Here is an 18,701-nt window from a genome sequence, read left to right on the forward strand (position 1 = left end):
CCCGGTAGGTGAGCTGCCTGACCCTCCCGCTGTCCCCGGTAGGTGAGCTGTCTGACCCTCCCGCTGTCCCCGGTAGGTGAGCTGCCTGACCCTCCCACTGTCCCCGCCAGGTGAGCTGCCTGACCCACTATCCCCGGTAGGTGAGCTGCCTGACCCACTGTCCCCGCCAGGTGAGCTGTCGTCTGAGTCTGACCCTCCTACTGTCCCCGGTAGGTGAGCTGTCTGACCCTCCTACTGTCCCCGCCAGGTGAGCTGTCTGACCCCCCACTGTCCCCGGTAGGTGAGCTGTCTGACCCTCCCACTGTCCCCGGTAGGTGAGCTGTCTGACCCTCCCACTGTCCCCGGTAGGTGAGCTGCCTATACTCGGAGGGTCTGGTGTCTGCTGCAGCGCTGAACTCGTCGGTGCGCTCCCTGGTCACCGCCTGCCAGCAGCTCTACGTTGTCGTCCGAGAGAAGCTCCTCAAGAAGGCGGGCAGACCCACCGCCAACGGGACTTCGTGACCCGCGCCGACGCGCCGGCATAGGCCGACCCCGGTCACGAAACGCTGCACGGTCATTTTGTATTGCAACATTCATCAGAAATATAGACATTTACCGCAGGTATGAAAACCTGCCATATACGAGAAAGCAAACCAAATAGGAGGCGCGATTGAACTGGAGAGGCCAGACGCACTGAGAAGATGCGTTTGCGTGTCCTACCTCAGACTCGGGCGGCAGCAATGGATTACGGTCGTGTAAGGGGAGATTGAAAGGTGTGACCACTCGACCCCGCAGTATCGAATGGCACACACCTAAATACACACAACATGGGAGGCGTCCCGACTGCGGGGACTCAGACGCTGTACGACAGCTGTGAGTGGGCCGTCACCCCTGAAATGGCCGCGGACCGCGTAGTCACTCAGCATTCGTTGACGACAAAGCTCAATCGCTCTTGCCTGGCACGGATGACAGGCTTACCGTTTTAATGACAACCATCTTTTTCAACCGCTTAATGCTTAAGCGGTAAGTGATCCGCCATCAGCTGGAGGACGGATTAAATAGTAATTATCAAAGGCTATTGGCACACATAATATATCAAAGCACCGAAGCATGCACATTGCATATTGTATACTGGAATGGCAGAAAGGCTCAATAACATCCAACACAATCACACCGAAGATTAACAGTCTGCGGATGGCAGCTGATGCTGACACCCGCGTTAATAAGGCCATATGGACCGCCCAGTCACATTTAGAACAGGCGCACATCGACACGACAAGTCTCAGTAAGAAACCCCGGGACGCGTTTACCAAACGCCAGCCTCTCCGCGTACCTCCGTCCTCGTCACCCCGCACACGGCGCTGCAGGTTCAGTAGTCCCCACCACGGGCCGCGCAGATACCGCGCCACGCCGCCACGTGCCCCACAGCCGCGCCGTGACCGCCCTCCGGCCTGGCAGTGGGTCGCAGCCGCGCCGTGACCGCCCTCTGTCCTGGCAGTGGGTCGTAGCCGCGCCGTGACCGCCCTCTGGCCTGGCAGTGGGTCAGGCGAGTGCCGGACGTTCCGGCGGAGGGCCGCGCGCGGCGGTCGGACCGCGTAGCTGGCCCGGCAGAGAGCGGGCTCACAGTTTGAGGCTGAGCACCATGGTGAGGAACTGCTCGTACTGGATGGTGATGACGCCGTCCATGTCGGTGTCGTGCTGACGGAAGGCCGACGTCAGCGTCTGCCGGGCAGCGCCGAACGGTCAGACGGACATACGGGACAGAGTGACAGACGGGGCAGACGGACAGATGGTCAGACGGGGCAGCACCGAACGGTCAGACGGACAGACGGGGCAGACGGACATACGGGGCAGAGTGACAGACGGACAGACGGGTCAGACGGATCAGACGGACAGACGGAAAGACTGGGCAGAATGACAGATGGACAGATTAAGGGGCAGAATGACAGACGGACAGATGGACAGACGGGGTCAGATCCTGAGGGTCAGACTGAAAAAGGACAGACGGGGTCAGAATGACAGACGGAGAGACGCCAGGGGTAGCCGGTCAGACTGACAGACTGGGCAGACGGACAGAAGGGGTCAGCGGGTCAGACGGGTCAGGCGGCTTCGGCGGGTCGCGTCCGTCAAAGTGAGAGTAACCGTCAAGGTCTGAGTAACCGAAGAGGTCGAGTCAGAGGGACCCAACGATAAAAGTTACCTAAAATCAAATTACTTGCAAAGAGAACATGCAAAGATGGCGTTGGGTGGTATCACATTCAGCTTAGATTGTCATATGTATGTACCGCTTGCTCTAAATCTACGTACTAGCAATAATAGGTATTAATTTACGGTTAAGCACCCACTCAAGTCACATCAACATGGCATTGAGCGGTGATCCGCTGGGCCCCAGGTTCCGTCGCGCACTGCGGCCGGCGGTTGGCCAGCGGTCCGTCCGGCGTCCGGCGACTCACGTGCAGCACCACGCAGCACTGGATGAAGTCGTCAAACAGGATGACGCCCTTGCCGCTGCGGTCGAAGCGGCGCATCAGTATGCCGATGAAGGGCTCGCTCAGCCGGTAACCGAACGTGGTGAGCGCGTTGCGCAGCTCGTTGCGGTCGATGTTTCCCGAGCCGTCGCGATCGAAGCTCCTGAAGCAGCCCTGCCAGTCGGTGACGTACTTCCAGAGCGCGGCGAACTCGTCAAAGTCGATCTGTCCCGACGAGTTGCGGTCGAACATGCCTGTCGACGTGAGCGGGGGCTGCGGTGAGGCTGGCGGGCACGCGGCAGCGTCTGGCGACAATACGCTTAGGGCGCGTCTAGTGAGCTGTGGGCTGCCTTGTTTGTCGTACTCGTGGCATCACGGATTTTGAGCCCCAGAAGGAGGTCAGCCATCATGAACCAACAAGACCGCGTCACAGGTGCCAATAAAGCATTCACAAGATGGGTGATGGGGTCAGTGCGCCTCTGGTTTCCGCGGCGCGACACAATAGCATCGGGACTGGGAACAACTATAGTTCCCACCTTCTTGCATACAAGCAACCAACACCAGACTAAATGGCAAAAAGGCACCAACATCCTGATTCCTAAATCCTGACCATCACGGACTAAAGCCAAACCATGTCAGATCAATGATGCCAACTACACGGTAGCAAAAAGCAGAACATATGCGCGGAACATCACACAAAGGCATGAAAACGCTGCTCATGGCGTACGTTCCGGCAGGCACGGCAGGCCGGCGGCACAGCTGCGGACTTTTACATTCGTGTGTTCCAGGCCCAGCCCATCTCTGGAACCACGCACACGGGGAGCGGCCAGCGGTCGGCGCGGCGAGATATTGGGGAGGCAGGCCTCATTTACCGATCATGATGCGCACGGTTTCCGGGTTGAAGGGGTTCCACGTGCCATTGGAGAGGGCGCGCTGCAGTTCGTGGGCAGATATGGTGCCGCTGCGGTCAGTATCGACACTGCAAGGGCGCGGCACGGCGTCAGAGGTGCTGGTGCCGGCCACGGGGAGACATGCGCGGGCGGGCGGGCGGAGGGGACGCGAGCGGTGGCCGTCTGCCCACCGACCGGGGCCGCACTGTCCTACCTATCATGAGTCGAACAGTCTCCGGGTTGAACGGCTGCCAGGTTCCATTGGACAGCGCTGAGGCTAGCTCGACGGATGAAATGTGCCCGCTTCTGTCTTTGTCAACACTGCAAATAACACAGCATGTATAATCACAGGCTTATGGCTTCCAAGCATGATTTTTACTGGAACACCTAGCATCAAAAGTCAGATGTCAAAACAAATTGAAGGTGTTCCAAGAAAATAGAAGCATGTGCTGATATAAAAACACTGCTTGTATTGCCTTTTTCTGGGAAATAATGGTTATCAAATATAATGAGCAGAATAATGGAAGAAAAACTCACAAACTGCTTGATATTGAAAAAAACAGTCAACAGTTAGAAACATTTCAAGTTAGTAATGATTCCTTTAGCTGACAGCAAACATTTAGTTGACTTCACCATAAATAAAACAATCTGACTACAACATTCATGCTTTGTAATTGTACCAGTCAGAACTACAAACCCAATGACAAGCTACCAGGGTTGGCTTCAGCAAAGCATAGCAATCTTCGCAGTTCACAATCTGTAATGCTTTAACTTAAAAATGAACAATGGGATGGGCCTGATCACTTCAGTCACTTAGTGTGGGTGCAAATCAATGATGGATAATGGATTGGAAATAGCTAGGTCACCAGAAAATGACCTGCATAAGATGTAGGCCAGCACAATAAATATTTGGTGAAAAAAGCTTCAAGTATTGTGGTCCTTTGGTGTTCTTGGTCAGGTGTACTTTGTATTAAGAGTACAAATAGAAAGAGCAAAAAGAAAAGAAAAAGAAGGAATACACATTTCACTTCTAGAACTACACTTGATAACTTTCTCAAATATGTATATGTACAATCACTGTCCTTGAAACAACGCCATAACAGCAGCTACTAGATAAAGCAATACCTTTGAAATACCCTTAGCAGGTATTGGCGGTCAGGTACACCTTGTGGTTGAGCCATTATCTGAAAGAAGAAAAATAGCAATATGTAATATTACACATCTTATCATCCAAAACATCACACTTGGTTAACCACAGCAGATAGATAGGTTTCAGTTTTCACCAAGGAAAATATATGGGTACCTGTCCCTCTGTGCTGCAAATGTTAGCCTCAGACACACAGCAGCATGATAACTGAGCCCTAATTAAATTCATATAGGTAGTGGTGACTGGTGAATGGTGATAACCAATACCAACAATTAGGCTGCTGCATATGACATTCGCTTATAAAACGATGAACTTTTTCATAATGCCATTTCCATTAAGTAGCATATTCAGTGTACCAACAATTGCTAATCTGAATTCTCACACTACCTTGCCTATACCCACGCGACCAGGCAGCAGCGAGATGCCACGGCCACGTGCAATGTGCATGAGACGGGAAGGAATCAAACCAAGGGCTGATGGCAGGCTGAGTCTGCAAGGAACTGACCCCTAGACCAGAGATGTAGCTGTTGCTGTTGTAATCAGATCATGCAATGGACCAGAATGCTTCTTAGTGTATTTTTCCAATAGTTTTGGTTAACCGAGCAGACCTCATGATTCAGCTCTGATATTACTGATGCAGAGAGGCTGTAATGCAGAGAGGCAGATTAGACAAATCTCTGGTTTTGCTCATGGTTAACTAAACTTGTTTTCCACTTTGAAAATGTAAAATATCTAAATGCAAAACCAAACAAACCAAGGGCCTGTTCCAGCGCCTCCAGAAACCTCCAGAAAGCTCTAGACTCCTCCAGAGAGCGTTCCAGCGCCTCCAGAAAGCTCCAGAAAGCTCTCACCAAAGCTCCAGAAACCTCCAGTACCGTAAAACGGGGTGTTAAGGGATGTCCGTGAAGTTAGCGTCAGCAACAGCAACGAATACAGCGTCGGATTCAGAATCGCTTAAAAAACTCATATAAGGTCAATTGGGGGACGGGGAGCAAGAATATGACCTTTATTTGGCCCTAGCTCTTACCCCTTACCCCTTAATCGGCCCTTAAAGGAAGGGGCGCGTCAAAAGTGCCTCAAGGGTTCGTCTGATCGCAAAAATAAGGGTCGCAATCGATTCCCCGGGTCAATATCTAGCCGCAGCCTCGGGTTCCAGATGTGTGCAACTTACCCCTTACCCCTTAATCGGCCCTTAAAGGAAGGGGCGCGTCAAAAGTGCCTCAAGGGTTCGTCTGATCGCCAAAATAAGGGTCGCAATCGATTCCTCGGGTCAATATCTAGCCGCAGCCTCGGGTTCCAGATGTGTGCAACTTACCCCTTACCCCTTAATCGGCCCTTAAAGGAAGGGGCGCGTCAAAAGTGCCTCAAGGGTTCGTCTGATCGCCAAAATAAGGGTCGCAATCGATTCCCCGGGTCAATATCTAGCCGCAGCCTCGGGTTCCAGATGTGTGCAACTTACCCCTTACCCCTTAATCGGCCCTTAAAGGAAGGGGCGCGTCAAAAGTGCCTCAAGGGTTCGTCTGATCGCCAAAATAAGGGTCGCAATCGATTCCTCGGGTCAATATCTAGCCGCAGCCTCGGGTTCCAGATGTGTGCAACTTACCCCTTACCCCTTAATCGGCCCTTAAAGGAAGGGGCGCGTCAAAAGTGCCTCAAGGGTTCGTCTGATCGCCAAAATAAGGGTCGCAATCGATTCCCCGGGTCAATATCTAGCCGCAGCCTTGGGTTCCAGATGTGTGCAACTTACCCCTTACCCCTTAATCGGCCCTTAAAGGAAGGGGCGCGTCAAAAGTGCCTCAAGGGTTCGTCTGATCGCGAAAATAAGGGTCGCAATCGATTCCCCGGGTCAATATTTAGCCGCAGCCTCGGGTTCCGGATGTGTGCAACTTACCCCTTACCCCTTAATCGGCCCTTAAAGGAAGGGGCGCGTCAAAAGTGCCTCAAGGGTTCGTCTGATCGCCAAAATAAGAGTCGCAATCGATTCCTCGGGTCAATATCTAGCCGCAGCCTCGGGTTCAAGATGTGTGCAACTTACCCCTTACCCCTTAATCGGCCCTTAAAGGAAGGGGCGCGTCAAAAGTGCCTCAAGGGTTCGTCTGATCGCCAAAATAAGGGTCGCAATCGATTCCCCGGGTCAATATCTAGCCGCAGCCTCGGGTTCAAGATGTGTGCAACTTACCCCTTACCCCTTAATCGGCCCTTAAAGGAAGGGGCGCGTCAAAAGTGCCTCAAGGGTTCATCTGATCGCCAAAATAAGGGTCGCAATCGATTCCCCGGGTCAATATCTAGCCGCAGCCTCGGGTTCCAGATGTGTGCAACTTACCCCTTACCCCTTAATCGTCCCTTAAAGGGACCCTCCCACCTTCAAAAAAGTTAATGAATTGGCATGAAAGTGATGTCCCTTGGTTCAGAAAGAGCGAAAACGAATATCTACCAAATTTCACCGAAAAATATTCACTGGTTTTCAAGATATTAGGCTTTTACTTTTGTTTACTTTTTGGGATCTCCCTGTTACTAGCGACTTTATTTGGAAGCAATAATTTGGCAGCCTTAAAGTGCGGCAGACGTTGCGCGCAAAGCAGCGTATACCACCACGTGTTAACGATGGTTTTAGTCTAAGATTTAAAAATCGTTAGATCTCCGCTGACGTCACAAATTCTAAGGGGGCATACCAATGCATTAGCCCCTTAGAATCCGAAAACTGCAAGTTTGAAATTCCATATCTTCGAATTAAAGCATTTCTCGATGTTGTGAGTGCCCAAACCGGTATTTGCAGGCCATGGCCACCAATTTGGCTATCTCAACTCAAAACTAATGTTAAGGTGGGAGGGTCCCTTTAAAGGAAGGGGCGCGTCAAAAGTGCCTCAAGGGTTCGTCTGATCGCCAAAATAAGGGTCGCAATCGATTCCTCGGGTCAATATCTAGCCGCAGCCTCGGGTTCAAGATGTGTGCAACTTACCCCTTACCCCTTAATCGGCCCTTAAAGGAAGGGGCGCGTCAAAAGTGCCTCAAGGGTTCGTCTGATCGCCAAAATAAGGGTCGCAATCGATTCCTCGGGTCAATATCTAGCCGCAGCCTCGGGTTCAAGATGTTTGCAACTTACCCCTTACCCCTTAATCGGCCCTTAAAGGAAGGGGCGCGTCAAAAGTGCCTCAAGGGTTCGTCTGATCGCCAAAATAAGGGTCGCAATCGATTCCTCGGGTCAATATCTAGCCGCAGCCTCGGGTTCAAGATGTGTGCAACTTACCCCTTACCCCTTAATCGGCCCTTAAAGGAAGGGGCGCGTCAAAAGTGCCTCAAGGGTTCGTCTGATCGCCAAAATAAGGGTCGCAATCGATTCCTCGGGTCAATATCTAGCCGCAGCCTCGGGTTCAAGATGTGTGCAACTTACCCGTTACCCCTTAATCGGCCCTTAAAGGACGGGGCGCGTCAAAAGTGCCTCAAGGGTTCGTCTGATCGCCAAAATAAGGGTCGCAATCGATTCCCCGGGTCAAAATCTAGCCGCAGCCTCGGGTTCCAGATGTGTGCAACTTACCCCTTACCCCTTAATCGGCCCTTAAAGGAAGGGGCGCGTCAAAAGTGCCTCAAGGGTTCGTCTTACCGCCAAAATAAGGGTCGCAATCGATTCCTCGGGTCAATATCTAGCCGCAGCCTCGGGTTCCAGATGTGTGCAACTTACCCCTTACCCCTTAATCGGCCCTTAAAGGACGGGGGGCGTCAAAAGTGCCTCAAGGGTTCGTCTGATCGCCAAAATAAGGGTCGCAATCGATTCCCTGGGTCAATATCTAGCCGCAGCCTCGGGTTCCAGATGTGTGCAACTTACCCCTTACCCCTTAATCGGCCCTTAAAGGAAGGGGCGCGTCAAAAGTGCCTCAAGGGTTCGTCTGATCGCCAAAATAAGGGTCGCAATCGATTCCTTGGGTCAATATCTAGCCGCAGCCTCGGGTTCCAGATGTGTGCAACTTACCCCTTACCCCTTAATCGGCCCTTAAAGGACGGGGCGCGTCAAAAATGCCTCAAGGGTTCGTCTGATCGCCAAAATAAGGGTCGCAATCGATTCCTCGGGTCAATATCTAGCCGCAGCCTCGGGTTCCAGATGTGTGCAACTTACCCCTTACCCCTTAATCGGCCCTTAAAGGACGGGGCGCGTCAAAAGTGCCTCAAGGGTTCGTCTGATCGCCAAAATAAGGGTCGCAATCGATTCCCCGGGTCAATATCTAGTCGCAGCCTCGGGTTCCAGATGTGTGCAACTTACCCCTTACCCCTTAATCGGCCCTTAAAGGAAGGGGCGCGTCAAAAGTGCCTCAAGGGTTCGTCTGATCGCCAAAATAAGGGTCGCAATCGATTCCCCGGGTCAATATCTAGCCGCAGCCTTGGGTTCCAGATGTGTGCAACTTACCCCTTACCCCTTAATCGGCCCTTAAAGGAAGGGGCGCGTCAAAAGTGCCTCAAGGGTTTGTCTGATCGCCAAAATAAGGGTCGCAATCGATTCCCCGGGTCAATATCTAGCCGCAGCCTCGGGTTCCAGATGTGTGCAACTTACCCCTTACCCCTTAATCGGCCCTTAAAGGAAGGGGCGCGTCAAAAGTGCCTCAAGGGTTCGTCTGATCGCCAAAATAAGGGTCGCAATCGATTCCTCGGGTCAATATCTAGCCGCAGCCTCGGGTTCCAGATGTGTGCAACTTACCCCTTACCCCTTAATCGGCTCTCAAAGGAAGGGGCGCGTCAAAAGTGCCTCAAGGGTTCGTCTGATCGCCAAAATAAGGGTCGCAATCGATTCCCCGGGTCAATATCTAGCCGCAGCCTCGGGTTCCAGATGTGTGCAACTTACCCCTTACCCCTTAATCGGCCCTTAAAGGAAGGGGCGCGTCAAAAGAGCCTCAAGGGTTCGTCTGATCGCCAAAATAAGGGTCGCAATCGATTCCCCGGGTCAATATCTAACCGCAGCCTCGGGTTCCAGATGTGTGCAACTTACCCCTTACCCCTTAATCGGCCCTTAAAGGACGGGGCGCGTCAAAAGTGCCTCAAGGGTTCGTCTGATCGCCAAAATAAGGGTCGCAATCGATTCCCCGGGTCAATATCTAGCCGCAGCCTCGGGACCCAGATGTGTGCAACTTACCCCTTACCCCTTAATCGGCCCTTTAAGGAAGGGGCGCGTCAAAACGCCCTCAAGGGTTCGTCTGATCGCCAAAATAAGGGTCGCAATCGATTCCCCGGGTCAATATCTAGCCGCAGCCTCGGGTTCGAGATGTGTGCAACTTACCCCTTACCCCTTAATCGGCCCTTAAAGGAAGGGGCGCGTCAAAACGCCCTGAAGGGTTCGTCTGATCGCCAAAATAAGGGTCGCAATCGATTCCCGGGTCAATATCTAGCCGCAGCCTCGGGTTCCAGATGTGTGCAACTTACCCCTTACCCCTTAATCGGCCCTTAAAGAAAGGGGCGCGTCAAAACGCCCTCAAGGGTTCGTCTGATCGCCAAAATAAGGGTCGCAATCGATTCCCCGGGTCAATATCTAGCCGCAGCCTCGGGTTCCAGATGTGTGCAACTTACCCCTTACCCCTTAATCGGCCCTTAAAGGAAGGGGCGCGTCAAAACGCCCTCAAGGGTTCGTCTGATCGCCAAAATAAGGGTCGCAATCGATTCCCCGGGTCAAAATCTAGCCGCAGCCTGGGGTTCCAGATGTGTGCAACTTACCCCTTACCCCTTTATCGGCCCTTAAAGGAAGGGGCGCGTCAAAAGTGCCTCAAGGGTTCGTCTGATCGCCAAAATAAGGGTCGCAATCGATTCCCCGGGTCAATATCTAGCCGCAGCCTCGGGTTCCAGATGTGTGCAACTTACCCCTTACCCCTTAATCGGCCCTTAAAGGACGGGGCGCGTCAAAAGTGCCTCAAGGGTTCGTCTGATTGCCAAAATAAGGGTCGCAATCGATTCCCCGGGTCAATATCTAGCCGCAGCCTCGGGTTCCAGATGTGTGCAACTTACCCCTTACCCCTTAATCGGCCCTTAAAGGAAGGGGCGCGTCAAAAGTGCTTCAAGGGTTCGTTTGATCGCCAAAATAAGGGTCGCAATCGATTCCCCGGGTCAATATCTAGCCGCAGCCTCGGGTTCCAGATGTGTGCAACTTACCCCTTACCCCTTAATCGGCCCTTAAAGGACGGGGCGCGTCAAAAGTACCTCAAGGATTCGTCTGATCGCCAGAATAAGGGTCGCAATCGATTCCTCGGGTCAATATCTAGCCGCAGCCTCGGGTTCCAGATGTGTGCAACTTACCCCTTACCCCTTAATCGGCCCTTAAAGGAAGGGGCGCGTCAAAAGAGCCTCAAGGGTTCGTCTGATCGCCAAAATAAGGGTCGCAATCGATTCCCCGGGTCAATATCTAACCGCAGCCTCGGGTTCCAGATGTGTGCAACTTACCCCTTACCCCTTAATCGGCCCTTAAAGGACGGGGCGCGTCAAAAGTGCCTCAAGGGTTCGTCTGATCGCCAAAATAAGGGTCGCAATCGATTCCCCGGGTCAATATCTAGCCGCAGCCTCGGGATCCAGATGTGTGCAACTTACCCCTTACCCCTTAATCGGCCCTTAAAGGAAGGGGCGCGTCAAAACGCCCTCAAGGGTTCGTCTGATCGCTAAAATAAGGGTCGCAATCGATTCCCCGGGTCAATATCTAGCCGCAGCCTTGGGTTCGAGATGTGTGCAACTTACCCCTTACCCCTTAATCGGCCCTTAAAGGAAGGGGCGCGTCAAAACGCCCTCAAGGGTTCGTCTGATCGCCAAAATAAGGGTCGCAATCGATTCCCCGGGTCAATATCTAGCCGCAGCCTCGGGTTCCAGATGTGTGCAACTTACCCCTTACCCCTTAATCGGCCCTTAAAGAAAGGGGCGCGTCAAAACGCCCTCAAGGGTTCGTCTGATCGCCAAAATAAGGGTCGCAATCGATTCCCCGGGTCAATATCTAGCCGCAGCCTCGGGTTCCAGATGTGTGCAACTTACCCCTTACCCCTTAATCGGCCCTTAAAGGAAGGGGCGCGTCAAAACGCCCTCAAGGGTTCGTCTGATCGCCAAAATAAGGGTCGCAATCGATTCCCCGGGTCAAAATCTAGCCGCAGCCTCGGGTTCCAGATGTGTGCAACTTACCCCTTACCCCTTTATCGGCCCTTAAAGGAAGGGGCGCGTCAAAAGTGCCTCAAGGGTTCGTCTGATCGCCAAAATAAGGGTCGCAATCGATTCCCCGGGTCAATATCTAGCCGCAGCCTCGGGTTCCAGATGTGTGCAACTTACCCCTTACCCCTTAATCGGCCCTTAAAGGACGGGGCGCGTCAAAAGTGCCTCAAGGGTTCGTCTGATCGCCAAAATAAGGGTCGCAATCGATTCCCCGGGTCAATATCTAGCCGCAGCCTCGGGTTCCAGATGTGTGCAACTTACCCCTTACCCCTTAATCGGCCCTTAAAGGAAGGGGCGCGTCAAAAGTGCCTCAAGGGTTCGTTTGATCGCCAAAATAAGGGTCGCAATCGATTCCCCGGGTCAATATCTAGCCGCAGCCTCGGGTTCCAGATGTGTGCAACTTACCCCTTACCCCTTAATCGGCCCTTAAAGGACGGGGCGCGTCAAAAGTACCTCAAGGGTTCGTCTGATCGCCAAAAGAAGGGTCGCAATCGATTCCTCGGGTCAATATCTAGCCGCAGCCTCGGGTTCCAGATGTGTGCAACTTACCCCTTACCCCTTAATCGGCCCTTAAAGGAAGGGGCGCGTCAAAACGCCCTCAAGGGTTCGTCTGATCGCCAAAATAAGGGTCGCAATCGATTCCCCGGGTCAATATCTAGCCGCAGCCTCGGGTTCCAGATGTGTGCAACTTACCCCTTACCCCTTAATCGGCCCTTAAAGGAAGGGGCGCGTCAAAAGTGCCTCAAGGGTTCGTCTGATCGCCAAAATAAGGGTCGCAATCGATTCCTCGGGTCAATATCTAGCCGCAGCCTCGGGTTCAAGATGTTTGCAACTTACCCCTTACCCCTTAATCGGCCCTTAAAGGAAGGGGCGCGTCAAAAGTGCCTCAAGGGTTCGTCTGATCGCCAAAATAAGGGTCGCAATCGATTCCTCGGGTCAATATCTAGCCGCAGCCTCGGGTTCAAGATGTGTGCAACTTACCCCTTACCCCTTAATCGGCCCTTAAAGGAAGGGGCGCGTCAAAAGTGCCTCAAGGGTTCGTCTGATCGCCAAAATAAGGGTCGCAATCGATTCCTCGGGTCAATATCTAGCCGCAGCCTCGGGTTCAAGATGTGTGCAACTTACCCGTTACCCCTTAATCGGCCCTTAAAGGACGGGGCGCGTCAAAAGTGCCTCAAGGGTTCGTCTGATCGCCAAAATAAGGGTCGCAATCGATTCCCCGGGTCAATATCTAGCCGCAGCCTCGGGTTCCAGATGTGTGCAACTTACCCCTTACCCCTTAATCGGCCCTTAAAGGAAGGGGCGCGTCAAAAGTGCCTCAAGGGTTCGTCGTATCGCCAAAATAAGGGTCGCAATCGATTCCTCGGGTCAATATCTAGCCGCAGCCTCGGGTTCCAGATGTGTGCAACTTACCCCTTACCCCTTAATCGGCCCTTAAAGGACGGGGGGCGTCAAAAGTGCCTCAAGGGTTCGTCTGATCGCCAAAATAAGGGTCGCAATCGATTCCCTGGGTCAATATCTAGCCGCAGCCTCGGGTTCCAGATGTGTGCAACTTACCCCTTACCCCTTAATCGGCCCTTAAAGGAAGGGGCGCGTCAAAAGTGCCTCAAGGGTTCGTCTGATCGCCAAAATAAGGGTCGCAATCGATTCCTTGGGTCAATATCTAGCCGCAGCCTCGGGTTCCAGATGTGTGCAACTTACCCCTTACCCCTTAATCGGCCCTTAAAGGACGGGGCGCGTCAAAAATGCCTCAAGGGTTCGTCTGATCGCCAAAATAAGGGTCGCAATCGATTCCTCGGGTCAATATCTAGCCGCAGCCTCGGGTTCCAGATGTGTGCAACTTACCCCTTACCCCTTAATCGGCCCTTAAAGGACGGGGCGCGTCAAAAGTGCCTCAAGGGTTCGTCTGATCGCCAAAATAAGGGTCGCAATCGATTCCCCGGGTCAATATCTAGTCGCAGCCTCGGGTTCCAGATGTGTGCAACTTACCCCTTACCCCTTAATCGGCCCTTAAAGGAAGGGGCGCGTCAAAAGTGCCTCAAGGGTTCGTCTGATCGCCAAAATAAGGGTCGCAATCGATTCCCCGGGTCAATATCTAGCCGCAGCCTTGGGTTCCAGATGTGTGCAACTTACCCCTTACCCCTTAATCGGCCCTTAAAGGAAGGGGCGCGTCAAAAGTGCCTCAAGGGTTTGTCTGATCGCCAAAATAAGGGTCGCAATCGATTCCCCGGGTCAATATCTAGCCGCAGCCTCGGGTTCCAGATGTGTGCAACTTACCCCTTACCCCTTAATCGGCCCTTAAAGGAAGGGGCGCGTCAAAAGTGCCTCAAGGGTTCGTCTGATCGCCAAAATAAGGGTCGCAATCGATTCCTCGGGTCAATATCTAGCCGCAGCCTCGGGTTCCAGATGTGTGCAACTTACCCCTTACCCCTTAATCGGCTCTCAAAGGAAGGGGCGCGTCAAAAGTGCCTCAAGGGTTCGTCTGATCGCCAAAATAAGGGTCGCAATCGATTCCCCGGGTCAATATCTAGCCGCAGCCTCGGGTTCCAGATGTGTGCAACTTACCCCTTACCCCTTAATCGGCCCTTAAAGGAAGGGGCGCGTCAAAAGAGCCTCAAGGGTTCGTCTGATCGCCAAAATAAGGGTCGCAATCGATTCCCCGGGTCAATATCTAACCGCAGCCTCGGGTTCCAGATGTGTGCAACTTACCCCTTACCCCTTAATCGGCCCTTAAAGGACGGGGCGCGTCAAAAGTGCCTCAAGGGTTCGTCTGATCGCCAAAATAAGGGTCGCAATCGATTCCCCGGGTCAATATCTAGCCGCAGCCTCGGGATCCAGATGTGTGCAACTTACCCCTTACCCCTTAATCGGCCCTTTAAGGAAGGGGCGCGTCAAAACGCCCTCAAGGGTTCGTCTGATCGCCAAAATAAGGGTCGCAATCGATTCCCCGGGTCAATATCTAGCCACAGCCTCGGGTTCGAGATGTGTGCAACTTACCCTTTACCCCTTAATCGGCCCTTAAAGGAAGGGGCGCGTCAAAACGCCCTCAAGGGTTCGTCTGATCGCCAAAATAAGGGTCGCAATCGATTCCCGGGTCAATATCTAGCCGCAGCCTCGGGTTCCAGATGTGTGCAACTTACCCCTTACCCCTTAATCGGCCCTTAAAGAAAGGGGCGCGTCAAAACGCCCTCAAGGGTTCGTCTGATCGCCAAAATAAGGGTCGCAATCGATTCCCCGGGTCAATATCTAGCCGCAGCCTCGGGTTCCAGATGTGTGCAACTTACCCCTTACCCCTTAATCGGCCCTTAAAGGAAGGGGCGCGTCAAAACGCCCTCAAGGGTTCGTCTGATCGCCAAAATAAGGGTCGCAATCGATTCCCCGGGTCAAAATCTAGCCGCAGCCTGGGGTTCCAGATGTGTGCAACTTACCCCTTACCCCTTTATCGGCCCTTAAAGGAAGGGGCGCGTCAAAAGTGCCTCAAGGGTTCGTCTGATCGCCAAAATAAGGGTCGCAATCGATTCCCCGGGTCAATATCTAGCCGCAGCCCCGGGTTCCAGATGTGTGCAACTTACCCCTTACCCCTTAATCGGCCCTTAAAGGACGGGGCGCGTCAAAAGTGCCTCAAGGGTTCGTCTGATCGCCAAAATAAGGGTCGCAATCGATTCCCCGGGTCAATATCTAGCCGCAGCTTCGGGTTCCAGATGTGTGCAACTTACCCCTTACCCCTTAATCGGCCCTTAAAGGAAGGGGCGCGTCAAAAGTGCCTCAAGGGTTCGTTTGATCGCCAAAATAAGGGTCGCAATCGATTCCCCGGGTCAATATCTAGCCGCAGCCTCGGGTTCCAGATGTGTGCAACTTACCCCTTACCCCTTAATCGGCCCTTAAAGGACGGGGCGCGTCAAAAGTACCTCAAGGGTTCGTCTGATCGCCAGAATAAGGGTCGCAATCGATTCCTCGGGTCAATATCTAGCCGCAGCCTCGGGTTCCAGATGTGTGCAACTTACCCCTTACCCCTTAATCGGCCCTTAAAGGAAGGGGCGCGTCAAAAGAGCCTCAAGGGTTCGTCTGATCGCCAAAATAAGGGTCGCAATCGATTCCCCGGGTCAATATCTAACCGCAGCCTCGGGTTCCAGATGTGTGCAACTTACCCCTTACCCCTTAATCGGCCCTTAAAGGACGGGGCGCGTCAAAAGTGCCTCAAGGGTTCGTCTGATCGCCAAAATAAGGGTCGCAATCGATTCCCCGGGTCAATATCTAGCCGCAGCCTCGGGATCCAGATGTGTGCAACTTACCCCTTACCCCTTAATCGGCCCTTAAAGGAAGGGGCGCGTCAAAACGCCCTCAAGGGTTCGTCTGATCGCCAAAATAAGGGTCGCAATCGATTCCCCGGGTCAATATCTAGCCGCAGCCTCGGGTTCGAGATGTGTGCAACTTACCCCTTACCCCTTAATCGGCCCTTAAAGGAAGGGGCCCGTCAAAACGCCCTCAAGGGTTCGTCTGATCGCCAAAATAAGGGTCGCAATCGATTCCCCGGGTCAATATCTAGCCGCAGCCTCGGGTTCCAGATGTGTGCAACTTACCCCTTACCCCTTAATCGGCCCTTAAAGAAAGGGGCGCGTCAAAACGCCCTCAAGGGTTCGTCTGATCGCCAAAATAAGGGTCGCAATCGATTCCCCGGGTCAATATCTAGCCGCAGCCTCGGGTTCCAGATGTGTGCAACTTACCCCTTACCCCTTAATCGGCCCTTAAAGGAAGGGGCGCGTCAAAACGCCCTCAAGGGTTCGTCTGATCGCCAAAATAAGGGTCGCAATCGATTCCCCGGGTCAATATCTAGCCGCAGCCTCGGGTTCCAGATGTGTGCAACTTACCCCTTACCCCTTAATCGGCCCTTAAAGGAAGGGGCGCGTCAAAACGCCCTCAAGGGTTCGTCTGATCGCCAAAATAAGGGTCGCAATAGATTCCCCGGGTCAATATCTAGCCGCAGCCTCTGGTTCCAGATGTGTGCAACTTACCCCTTACCCCTTTATCGGCCCTTAAAGGAAGGGGCGCGTCAAAAGTGCCTCAAGGGTTCGTTTGATCGCCAAAATAAGGGTCGCAATCGATTCCCCGGGTCAATATCTAGCCGCAGCCTCGGGTTCCAGATGTGTGCAACTTACCCCTTACCCCTTAATCGGCCCTTAAAGGACGGGGCGCGTCAAAAGTGCCTCAAGGGTTCGTCTGATCGCCAAAATAAGGGTCGCAATCGATTCCCCGGGTCAATTGTAGCCGCAGCCTCGGGTTCCAGATGTGTGCAACTTACCCCTTACCCCTTAATCGGCCCTTAAAGGAAGGGGCGCGTCAAAAGTGCCTCAAGGGTTCGTTTGATCGCCAAAATAAGGGTCGCAATCGATTCCCCGGGTCAATATCTAGCCGCAGCCTCGGGTTCCAGATGTGTGCAACTTACCCCTTACCCCTTAATCGGCCCTTAAAGGACGGGGCGCGTCAAAAGTGCCTCAAGGGTTCGTCTGATCGCCAAAATAAGGGTCGCAATCGATTCCTCGGGTCAATATCTAGCCGCAGCCTCGGGTTCCAGATGTGTGCAACTTACCCCTTACCCCTTAATCGGCCCTTAAAGGAAGGGGCGCGTCAAAACGCCCTCAAGGGTTCGTCTGATCGCCAAAATAAGGGTCGCAATCGATTCCCCGGGTCAATATCTAGCCGCAGCCTCGGGTTCCAGATGTGTGCAACTTACCCCTTACCCCTTAATCTGCCCTTAAAGGAAGGGGCGCGTCAAAACGCCCTCAAGGGTTCGTCTGATCGCCAAAATAAGGGTCGCAATCGATTCCCCGGGTCAATATCTAGCCGCAGCCTCGGGTTCCAGATGTGTGCAACTTACCCCTTACCCCTTAATCGGCCCTTAAAGGACGGGGCGCGTCAAAAGTGCCTCAAGGGTTCGTCTGATCGCCAAAATAAGGGTCGCAATCGATTCCCCGGGTCAATATCTAGCCGCAGCCTCGGGTTCCAGATGTGTGCAACTTACCCCTTACCCCTTAATCGGCCCTTAAAGGAAGGGGCGCGTCAAAACGCCCTCAAGGGTTCGTCTGATCGCCAAAATAAGGGTCGCAATCGATTCCCCGGGTCAATATCTAGCCGCAGCCTCGGGTTCGAGATGTGTGCAACTTACCCCTTACCCCTTAATCGGCCCTTAAAGGAAGGGGCGCGTCAAAAGTGCCTCAAGGGTACGTCTGATCGCCAAAATAAGGGTCGCAATCGATTCCTCGGGTCAATATCTAGCCGCAGCCTCGGGTTCCAGATGTGTGAAACTTACCCCTTACCCCTTAATCGGCCCTTAAAGGAAGGGGCGCGTCAAAAGTGCCTCAAGAGTTCGTCTGATCGCCAAAATAACGGTCGCAATCGATTCCCCGGGTCAATATCTAGCCGCAGCCTCGGGTTCGAGATGTGTGCAACTTACCCCTTACCCCTTAATCGGCCCTTAAAGGAAGGGGCCCGTCAAAACGCCCTCAAAACGCCGCCCCCTTCCTTTGAGGGCCGATTAAGGGGTAAGGGGTAAGTTGCACACATCTGGAACCCGAAGCTGCGGCTAGATATTGACCCGAGGAATCGATTGCGACCCTTATTTTGGCGATCAGACGAACCCTTGAGGCACTTTTGACGCGCCCCGTCCTTTAAGGGCCGATTAAGGGGTAAGGGGTAAGTTGCACACATCTGGAACCCGAGGCTGCGGCTAGATATTGACCCGGGGAATCGATTGCGAACCTTATTTTGGCGATCAGACGAACCCTTGAGGCACTTTTGACGCGCCCCTTCCTTTAAGGGCCGATTAAGGGGTAAGGGGTAAGTTGCACACATCTGGAACCCGAGGCTGCGGCTAGATATTGACCCGGGGAATCGATTGCGACCGTTATTTTGGCGATCAGACGAACTCTTGAGGCACTTTTGACGCGCCCCTTCCTTTAAGGGCCGATTAAGGGGTAAGGGGTAAGTTGCACACATCTGGAACCCGAGGCTGCGGCTAGATATTGACCCGAGGAATCGATTGCGACCCTTATTTTGGCG

At 53.3% G+C, this 18,701-nt stretch overlaps 1 protein-coding gene across 25 annotated transcripts in view; it reads right to left on the reverse strand.

Moving 5' to 3' along the window:
* Nucleotides 1-546: 546 nt before the first annotated feature.
* The window catches only part of LOC122393749 (programmed cell death protein 6-like), a 38,425-nt gene continuing 20,270 nt past the window's right edge, over nt 547-18,701 (reverse strand). For 5 of the 25 annotated variants that reach the window (XM_043390074.1, XM_043390065.1, XM_043390059.1 and 2 more), the window contains 4 exons: nt 4,463-4,521; nt 3,552-3,658; nt 2,433-2,701; nt 547-1,701 (listed from right to left, as the gene is read on the reverse strand). In XM_043390074.1, coding sequence (XP_043246009.1) covers nt 1,600-1,701; nt 2,433-2,701; nt 3,552-3,658; nt 4,463-4,518 — 534 coding nt within the window. In that variant the 5' untranslated portion in view covers nt 4,519-4,521 and the 3' untranslated portion in view covers nt 547-1,599. Of the gene's footprint in view, nt 1,702-2,432; nt 2,702-3,319; nt 3,427-3,551; nt 3,659-4,462; nt 4,522-4,640; nt 4,662-4,753; nt 4,774-4,989; nt 5,209-5,229; nt 5,359-18,701 lie in introns of those variants that run through there. The other 20 variants (XM_043390064.1, XM_043390062.1, XM_043390056.1 and 17 more) reach the window with 17 other exon arrangements.

This window comes from Amphibalanus amphitrite, unplaced genomic scaffold (assembly GCF_019059575.1).
Source record: "Amphibalanus amphitrite isolate SeventyFive unplaced genomic scaffold, NRLGWU_Aamphi_draft 000552F_arrow, whole genome shotgun sequence".
Lineage (NCBI taxonomy): Eukaryota > Metazoa > Arthropoda > Thecostraca > Balanomorpha > Balanidae > Amphibalanus > Amphibalanus amphitrite.